This window comes from Elaeis guineensis, chromosome 2, assembly GCF_000442705.2.
Source record: "Elaeis guineensis isolate ETL-2024a chromosome 2, EG11, whole genome shotgun sequence".
Lineage (NCBI taxonomy): Eukaryota > Viridiplantae > Streptophyta > Magnoliopsida > Arecales > Arecaceae > Elaeis > Elaeis guineensis.
Window position 1 is genome coordinate 104,506,718 of NC_025994.2, and position 10,277 is coordinate 104,516,994.

General features: G+C 37.8%; 1 protein-coding gene across 3 annotated transcripts; it reads left to right on the forward strand.

The window, feature by feature from the left end:
• The first annotated feature begins 186 nt into the window (after positions 1–186).
• Positions 187–6,794, forward strand: LOC105045477 (chloroplastic group IIA intron splicing facilitator CRS1, chloroplastic). Of its 3 annotated transcripts, none has more exons than XM_029266384.2 (9): positions 187–1,096; positions 1,829–2,381; positions 2,624–2,754; positions 4,842–5,186; positions 5,283–5,439; positions 5,661–5,953; positions 6,051–6,110; positions 6,284–6,392; positions 6,504–6,794. In XM_029266384.2, exons 1-8 carry the CDS (start codon positions 278–280, stop codon positions 6,341–6,343), a joined length of 2,418 nt encoding a protein of 805 aa, XP_029122217.1. In that variant the 5' UTR covers positions 187–277; the 3' UTR covers positions 6,344–6,392; positions 6,504–6,794. The 3 variants fall into 3 exon arrangements, with proteins under 3 accessions (XP_029122217.1, XP_029122214.1, XP_010922095.1); XM_029266381.2 differs by having other exon boundaries at positions 6,284–6,389; XM_010923793.3 differs by having other exon boundaries at positions 190–1,096; positions 1,856–2,381; positions 6,284–6,389.
• Positions 6,795–10,277: the final 3,483 nt, after the last annotated feature.

Genomic DNA, 10,277 nt, shown 5'->3' on the forward strand with positions numbered 1-10,277 from the left:
TATTTTTTATTTAAAATTTAAATATTTTTTTAAATTTAAATTTAAATAAATATTTTTTATTAATATATATATATATTTATTTATTTATACAAAATTGATTATTATAGATCGAACGTAGGATATAATATCCTGATTTTTGACGCATGAGCTATTTTCTTTATTTCCTGTGTCCCCCTGGAGGCCGGAGGTGGTCGGTTTTCGCCAATGAGATATTTAGGTGAGGCGCTGGATAGCCGAGAGCAAGCACCAATAGGGCCGCGTTCATTTTACTCTTCGAATGCCTCCTTCGGCTCTCTTCTTTTCCTATCTCTCCTCTTCCAAACCTTGCCCTCCTCACCGTCTAGACAATCTCCAACCCATCTCCCCGAGCACTTCTTTTTCCTCCTCCTCCAAGCCTCTCAACCCTCCTCCTCCCCCTTTCAAGCTCATCCCCCAAGATCAAACCCAGAGCCCTCTCTCCTCGGAGAAGCAACCATGGCCCCTCGCCGGCGCCGTCAAGATGCCCACCGCCCCCTGGATGAGAGGTCCCCTCCTCCTCCCCGCCGACCAACTCCTCGACCTCTCCAATCCCCGCAAGAAGAAGCCCCCCGGCGACGGCGACGACGATGACGACCACCCCGCCCGGGACCGCTCCCTCACCGACAAGGTCCGTGGCGGTAGAAACCGGCAAGCCATGCGTGGCATCATCAGAAGCATCACCAAACTCCGAGAAATCCATCCCATGGAGGAAGAAGAGAATGCAATAGGCGAAGCAGAGTCACCTGAGTTCAGCGTTCCTCTTAATATTGGCGACGACGAAGGACGGCGACAGGCCGGGAGGTCGCCGTGGATGGGGGTGGAGAAGAAGCTGGTCTTTAGGAGGGAGAAGAAAACGAGGCAGCCCACGGCTGCAGAGCTGACCCTTCCGGGGGACGTGCTGGTCAGGCTGCGCGGCGAGGCCAGGAGGATGAAGAAATGGGTGAAGGCGAAGAAGGCCGGGGTGACGCAGGAGGTGGTGGATGAGATTCGGAGGACTTGGAGGAAGGGGGAGCTTGCGATGGTTAAATTTGTTGAGCCGTTGCGGCGGAACATGGACAGAGCTCATGAGATTCTTGAGGTCAGTTTCTTGCCAATTTTCTGCTTTTATGATTGTTTTCTCAGCATCACTTTAAACTAGGTTTTGGTAATTGGATTCATTATTTTATGCGATCTCCATGTCCTATAACTGTTTGTGCCTAGTGGTTTTTGGAACCGACCTGTATGATCTGGTATCTGATATCCCACAAAATTCTGTAAACTGATTTAGAACTAAGATTCTGTGTCTTGATCCTTTTTTTTTCCTGATCACTTTGCTGAAAATGAGCAAGTAGGAAATGACAATGCACCTCAGAGGCAATTCCACAACACTAGAATTTGAAGACAATCAATCAAATGTGTAAAGATGGAACCCACCATGTGACTATTGTTCTTGTTTTATGCTCTACTTCAATGTGGCGCATTCAATGTGTTAATTACCTTCTTTATCTTTTACTATAAATTTTGGCCTTGTTAGTGTCGTTAAATAGTCTTCATGATCTCACAGAATTTGACATCAAGCTGGACATGGCGTTCCAGTTAAACAAATTAGTTATCATGACATACATTAGTTATTCTTATAACACGTCCCCAATTTGTTATGTATAATATTTTTTTGATGATGTCCTGTGGATATCATATTCCTGGCTGCAGTCTCCTTTATTTAACAGGTACTATGATGTTATGAATGTTATCTCAGTTTTGAAGGTTGTGAGCTTTAATTGAACTGAGCTTCCAACTGCTTGTAATCTTTATATTCTGCTATTTCATATAGTTTATTTTCTGTTCATATATTGAGCAGACAAAGACCGGTGGCTTGGTTGTTTGGCGCAAAAGATATACCCTTGTTGTTTACAGAGGAAGTAACTATTCATTGATTCCAGAAGCATCTCATAATTCAGCCATTACCATTGGAGGGAAAGCATCTTCATCAAAACTTAACCTTGGCATATCTGAAGATGGTGGTGCAATTCTGCCAACAAAATCTGATGAAATCACAAACATATCTGTCATCCAGCAGGATGGAGATGTAGAGAATTCTCATACATCCAGTATGGCTTGGGAAATACGAAATGCTGCTGAAGCAATTGAAGGAACACTTTATGAGAGGGAAGTTGACAGATTGTTGGATGGATTAGGTCCTCGTTTTATTGACTGGTGGTGGCGAAAGCCATTACCGGTAGATGCAGACCTACTTCCAGAGTTTGTTCCCAACTTCAGGCCACCAATTAGGCTGTGCCCTCCCTCGATGAAACCTAAGCTGATGGATGAGGAATTGACATACCTACGGAAGCTTGCACGCCCTTTACCTACTCATTTTGCCCTTGGTAATTTTAGTTACAGAAAATTAGCTTCTAGTTTCATGGGATTTGAATTTATGTATGCCATAAAGATGCTACAAGCTTTTGGACATTGATTCTTCAGCAGAATGTCTGTTTTCTATGTCTATTCATTCAGTGATCTATCAATCTATCTGATTATATGCATAATCACAAACAAAAGAAAGCGAAGATCAGATGTTTTAGAATCTTAGGGTCCTAACTATTTTGCCTGTTCTTAATTTATGAAGGTAAAAGTAGAAAACTTCAAGGCTTGGCTGCCGCTATCATAAAGCTTTGGGAGAAAAGTCTTATAGCTAAGATTGCAGTAAAAGTGGGAATTCCAAACATCAACAACCAGCAGATGTCTTGTGAGCTTAAGGCAAGTCTTTTTGCTTATTTTTAATGTGATAGATAGAAATAACATGTCAAGTGAATACTTGAGAATGCTTGGTTGAAAATGGAATATTAATTTGCATTTGTTGTTGCAAACATATGCTTTGTGCCTGATGGTGTATGATGTTACATTAGGATTGGTTTTGCAATGAATTCTCACAAGATAACTCAGATCAAATTTTAATGTATTTTATGATATCATTATACACATACAATATTCAAACAAGATATGGTGCTGTTATGCAAGAGCCAGTACATCTTCTAGAATTAGGGTTTTCCTCTTTCATCTCTATAATAATCACTTAAAGTACATTCTGAGTCCTTTCACACCTTTTTGATTTTTTTCATAGAACCTTTTACTTTGATTTTTTAATCAGCAATCTTCCTATCTGCTATACTCACAATACTGTAGAACACGTGTATTTGTTATGACTAACCTTCATGTTGGGAAGAGAAATCATATGAATTGAGATTATTTTGATTTATACTTTGACTGTTGATTAGTAATGTTCTCAAATTGGCAAAGATTAATAAGATTCATCTTCCCTAAACTATATATATATATATATATATATATATATATATATACACACATACATATAGATACATATATACACATACATATAGATACATATATATACATACATATAGATACATATATATACATACATATAGATACATATACGTGCATGCGCATGACACACACAGAATCACAGATGCACCATGTGCATGCACCTATGTTTATGTCCATGCATATGGAAGCATGCTATTGCACATGCATATGTATGCATATGCGGGCATGCACACATGTATGCATATGCATGCACAAGCATCCAAGCACATGCATGTTCATGTGTGGACACATGCGAAGCTGATTTGACCCCCTAGTGTGAGAGATGCAAGTAGATAGATATAACTGAAATAACTTCCAGATCTAGATAAATCTAAATATTCTCTTTACAAACAACAAAAACAATGAGAAAAAGAGTAAAAGGAGGGGAGACGGATGAAAGAGGGTGGAACAGATGAGGAGAAAATTGAAAAGAGAAAATAGACAATATGACGGGAAAGAAAGAAGTCCACAGAGGATTTACATTCAGTATAATATAAATATTTAAAATTTGTCATTGTTGATGGATTCATATCTATATAGAGTTAGATATTATACAATCTAAAGAAATATTCTTGAGTCATAAATGGATTCCCAACTTAAATAGTTGATCTGGACTCTAATTTGCACAGCTAACTTGAAATATGTCTTAATTAACCTAAAAGTCCATCATCATCAAGACTGCTCATTTTCCGAACAAATGGATAATCAAAAACCTTGCTAAAGTAGGGATTTTCATTCTGTCAAACATTGCACACGAAGTTATAGAGATCATTTCAAAACACAAAAATAATGACTTAAAACCTTCTCGAACCCAACCTAGATCTGGAGTCAGAATTGCCGACAAAAATTCTACATAATATAATATCCTAAAACCATCTATCAAACATAACCCCCTAAATTAGTTTCAGGAGTTGCTAGAATACATTAAGATAAAGTTATGCGAACAGAAAGTATAATATAAATTTTTGTGATTCAAGTCTTCATATCCAAATTGCATCGCAGTATGCATGGACAAGTGCACAAATAGATAGACAGACAAACAGACACAAGACAAAACAAAGAAGCCCCACTTAAACATAACTATACATGTTGCCTTTAGGATAAATCTACTTCTACATGATCAGGTTAGAGCATTAAAGTATCATGTTTTACAAACTAAGTTGGAGGATGTTTCCTCCAAATGGACTTGGAGAAACCCTCTGTTAAAATGTGAGAGATGTTATTCTGAACACTTATTATTTGCAAACATCTAAGTTCTACTTCTTACCTTCAGAATCACTAGAGGTTGTTTGATAAACTTCAAAAGAATGTCAATATTTTTCTTGTCAATATTTTTCTTTAATAATTTTTTAAGTGTATATTGCAAATGCTGTTGAGTTTATTAAAAGAGCTGTCCTAATGAAGAAATCTTCTTCTCTGAAGCTTCTTCATTACTTGACAGTGAAAACTCATGAATGCAGCGTCTAACAGGAGGAGTTCTGATACTAAGAAACAAAGACTTTATCATCCTGTATAGAGGCAAAGATTTTCTATCTGGTAGAGTTGCAAGTTCAATTGCTGACAGAGAAACTGAGATCTGTGGCCAACAACTAAAGGAAGAAGTAGCTCGAACAAATGCAATCAAACTGTCTTCTGGCAAATTCCTGTACAGCACAAGCACTGTTGGAACTTATACAGAATTTCAAGACATTCAATCTAAATATACTGCTGTAAACAGTGGAATTCCTGAGGAGAAGATTCAATTTGAAGCTGAGAGAGCAAAACTGGAGAAGGAAATTGGGAAGCAAGAGCACGAACTTTTTATCGTATGATTTATCATCATTATAAGCATCCTTGAAAGCTATTTACAGATGGAACTACTGATGCAAATTTGATTTTTTTTTTTTTTTCCTGATCCACAGCTTAAGCAGAAGATTGAGAAGTCTGAGAAGGAGTTGGCTAAGCTTAATTCTTCATGGAGTCCCTTAGATCAGGCTGCAGACCAGGAACTCTTAACAGAAGAGGAAAGGCGAACTTTCCGAAACATAGGTCTAAAAATGGATGAATCACTGTTGTTGGGTATGGAGCAAACCTAGAAACTACTTGCCTTATTAATCTGTGGAATTGTTATTCTTTCATCCAGTTGCTGCAATTTATTCCGGCTGATGGATGCAGCGTATATGTTTTCTTTCATCTTTCCCCTATAAATAATTTAGGGTTATCTTGGTAAACTATGCTTTTCCTGAACTTATCTGGAAATTCTGGATGTAAATATAGTCATTTCTAGATTCCCCTTCCAGGCAGGCGTGGTATTTATGATGGTGTAATTGGAAACATTCACCAGCACTGGAAGCATAAAGAAGTTGTAAAAGTAATTACAAAGCAACAAGATTTTCAACAAATAACGTATACAGCACAGCTGCTTGAAATCGAAAGTGGTGGGATATTAGTTGCAATAGAGAAGCTAAGAAGTACTCATGCTATAATTCTTTACCGTGGGAAGAACTATTGTCGTCCTCTAAAGCTCCTACCTGACAATCTCCTGACAAAAAGAGAAGCTTTACAGAGATCTACTGAAATTCAACGACGAGGGGTAATAACTGACTCTATTGACTCTATTGTTATCTCTTTCATTGTTTATCATTTTATTATTTACTCTAATGATTTTCTTCCCCTTCTTTTTGTTCAAGTCACTCAAATATTTTGCCCATCAGAGACAAAAATCAATCTGCACATTGAAACAGAGAGTGGTGCGTCATTTCCATCACCTTTCTACATCTAACTGGTTCAAGGCTATAGATTGATTATAGCATTGGTTTGGTTAACATTCTTAGAGGACTTTTTTCATTTTGCGATTAGAACTCTGCTCTCTTCTGGAAGTCTGGAAATACAGAAGACTAATTTAAGCGAATTGATTTTGCAGAGAGATTTAAAGAAAAGAACCAAGAAAATGATTTCTAGAAAACTCCAGGGCCCAAATTAGGAGTTTGATCGAACCAGGACAACCTGCTATTGTGTCGGAAGTTCAGGTGGTGGTATAATTATTTGTGGAGGCAGAATGGCATATATTGTAGTAGGTTTCCATTTTTTTCCTGATAACATAATTACAAACTTGATGGATTTGTCATTCTTTCACTCTGCAGGACAACTCTCATATGGGCCAGTCGAAGACCCAACTGCAACAGAGGAAGGCTGATCAAGTAATGCGTTTCCTATGTTTCTAGGCTATGGAGTAAGTGTTTCTAGGCTATGGAGAAGATATATACAAAGAAAAATTTGCACCAATTTGTCCTTTCTGTTGAAGATTCATTCTTTCCATTCTGTTGCTTGTTTCTGTTCTCTCCAGATTACAAATTTTGCTTTGCAACCGCAAATTGTGTAATCTTCCGACTGATGTTTTAACAGAAAATTTCTTTACTGGGATTTTTCCTGTCTGTTTGCATTTTCAAAGACTATGGTTAATTGGCTAGGGACATTGAGGTTTCACATGCATAGATGTAGTATGTGTGATCATGTATACGAGTCAACCGTCTGCTAAGACGTTAGTTGTAGAATGAACCCTCGAAAGAAGCATTAGTATTTATTTTTTGGAAAATTTTGCATTCCTTGTGTTTAAGAATGAATAATCTCTTGACATTTGGTATCCACTTACCACACTCGACAGCTTATTTTTATTTTTATTTTATTTTTCATTATGATGATGAAAACAGCTTCTGTTTCTACGAGGCAACTTGGGCAACAAGCAGGGCTGCCCATGGGTTGTCTTAACCTGTGTCCTGACTTGCTTCAGTCTAATCCGACCTGATCTTTTTAACCCCTTAGTCCTATGTCTGTATTATGAAACTTCTATAAAAAAAAAAAAATCCTGTCACTTTTGAATCATGTTCGTTCCCATCTTTCTTCTCAAAGTGGAGGTCAAATAATTGATGGCTCAATTAAGTCCATCCTTGATTTATTCAAACCAACGCCAAATCCTGTGCCTTCGGCATTTTTCTCTAACGCTCATCTGGGTCGATGGGTTGGGTGTAAAGACTATGAATGTGTAGGTGGAACGCTCAATTGAGATTACACTACTTAAAATGATTATAAAATATTTCCCAAGAACCCAATCTAACTTAAAATGATTATAAAATGCAAGTGATTGCGATGCTACTTGCATAAAAAACGGTCCAGTGGATGGGTGAGTTGGGTATACCATTCAACTCTAGGCCTATGGTTCAACATGTTAACACGAGCATGGCCATAAAGCGTGTTCATCCATTTTTCACTACAGTTGCTACTTACGTTTACAAGCAAATTTGCTGTGCCAAAATACCAAAATTTGGCAAACTCACTCTCTCTCTCTCCGGAATTATTTTTATAATATACGAGAAGCCAAATTTAAACAGAACGCAAGAACAATAATTTACACAAATGGAAATGATGTGACAAATCTGTTGTCCCAAATATACTTTCTTGGCGTCTTCAGCTTCATCGCAGCATCCCACAAAATGTTGGAGGTGTGACAACAAGAGTACGGCCTTTAAAGCACAGAAAACTATTTTTTATTTTTCTTTTATTTTTTATTTTTTTTTATTTTTTTTTTAATTATTATTTTTTTAACTTATTTTTCAATCTACCTTTGGTCTCAACTTATTTCCCATTCCACCCTAGCTGAATAGGATGCCACGTGTTAAAATCGCATATTGGACATGCGGATTACTTTTGAAGTCGTATGTTGGACATGCGATTTCATACTGACTTGCCCCCCACGTCAGCTTAGAGCCGTTTGAATTTTAAATCAAAATCGCATGTCTAACATGCAATTTCAAAAACGAAATCGCATATCCCACATATGATTTCGGTCCTCAATTCTCCCACCCTTTCCACATGTGCCCCATGATCTGCGTCGCCCCACCTGACAAACGCCTTCTGTGGTCTCTCACCCCTGTGATCGGTCTCCTCCCACCCGATAACTTTCGGTCCTACCTTACAGCGACCGGCGTCCGCCCCCTCAACTGACCTCCTCCCCTTTCCGCGATCGGCATCCGCCCCTTTTTTGCTCTCCCTCCCCGACCAGCTTGCTCCAGTGACTAGCCCGAGCTCCGCCCCTCCTCGATTGGGCTGCTCCCCCTTTCCGACCGACCCCATTCCTCCCCGGCCGGCTTGTTCCCCCTCCCCGATCGGCCCCATTCCTCTCCCTCTTGCCCCATTCCTCCCCGACCGGTCTGCTCCCCCTCACCGACCAGCCCCATCTCCCCCCCCCACAAAAGCCAGCGGCCGTGGCCCCCTCCCCTAGAATGATGGTCTCCACCTCCGATCGGCCCTCATCTTTCGGTTCTCTCCTCAATCTCAGGCCCATCTCCTCTACCTGATAATTTTATTAAATATTTTATTTATTCCCTAATACTTAATGTATTAAAATAAATTTTTAAAATTGCTTGCTTTTTTTTTCTTTGGTATCATGTTAAATTAGAAGCATGCTTAATATATTTTTTTAATTTTCTGCATGAATCAATACAATGCTCATAATCATATTTAGATTATCATCGGATAAATCTCAGCTATATTCATATGTATGTATGTATATATACATGTAAGTTGATGCAAGTTTATTTGTAATTTTTTTTTTTTTAATAGTATTGCTAAATTTATCCTTTTTATTGTATATATAATGAAACATGGCGAAAACTATTACAGCCTTGTGTTACATTAATGGCTCAATAGTTAATAGATCATATGGCATTGAGTACGCTGAGTGATCACAGAAAGCCATTAGAATTAAATTTGGAATGAAATATGAGGAGTTGGAGGATAAATTTTACAAGATCTTTCGTATTGATAGAAGATAAAATAAAATATTAATAATATATAGATATCCACAAATTGTACAACCATCACTGGTCAAGTATAAAGTTGTTCTGATTAAAGACAACAATGATCACAGAAAGCCATTAGAATTAAATTTGGAATGAAATATGAGGAGTTGGAGGATAAATTTTACAAGATCTTTCGTATTGATAGAAGATAAAATAAAATATTAATAATATATAGATATCCACAAATTGTACAACCATCACTGGTCAAGTATAAAGTTGTTCTGATTAAAGACAACGATGATATGGAGATAATCTTTTCAACAGTAAGTTTCCATCCATGTTTATCCAATGTAGAGTTGTACATAGGCATGCAACCAATAGAAGACGGTGGAGATATTCATGATCGGAACAGTTTTTGAGTAGGTGATCAGAATTTCGGAATAATAATGCAAATCAGAGAGCAGATTGTTTGCTCTAGTCCTTACATTATAGATAATGCCCAATAAGTTCTAGACATACCAAGGAGCCGCTTGGTACAATAGACGGTGATGTGACACAGAATATCATTAGACAAACATCACTATATACAATTGCTGATGATATGGTTTATGCAGATAATCAACTTTTTTAGGAAGATGATATGTAGCGAAGTTGAAATGGAAGAAGATGAGCAAGCTGGCACATCCCATGATGCAAAAAATCTACATGATATTGGAAGATCACGTGAAATAAGAGTCTCAAATTTTTCTATATTTGAACCTCCTTCCAAAATATTTAGCCAGTTTGATTGGGCAGCTGTTAATGTGTCGATGTGTTCTGCTTTGCAACCACAATGTAATACATGGGAAAAAGGTGAAGAGTTATATAAGGGGCTCCATTTTGCAGATAAGATGGAATTATAAATTGTGGTAAAACAATAACAATTGATACACATCGTGAGTTCATGGTTGTTAAGTCGAAGCTAGAACTGTGGATTGTTAAATGTAAGAATAGGGGGTAGGGATGTCAATGGATGCTTCGAGCAATTAAGTGGCATGATAATTTTAAAATCACACGATATGCTGGTTTGCATTTATATTTATCTGCTATACTTTCTCAAGATCAACTGTGGGCTAGACT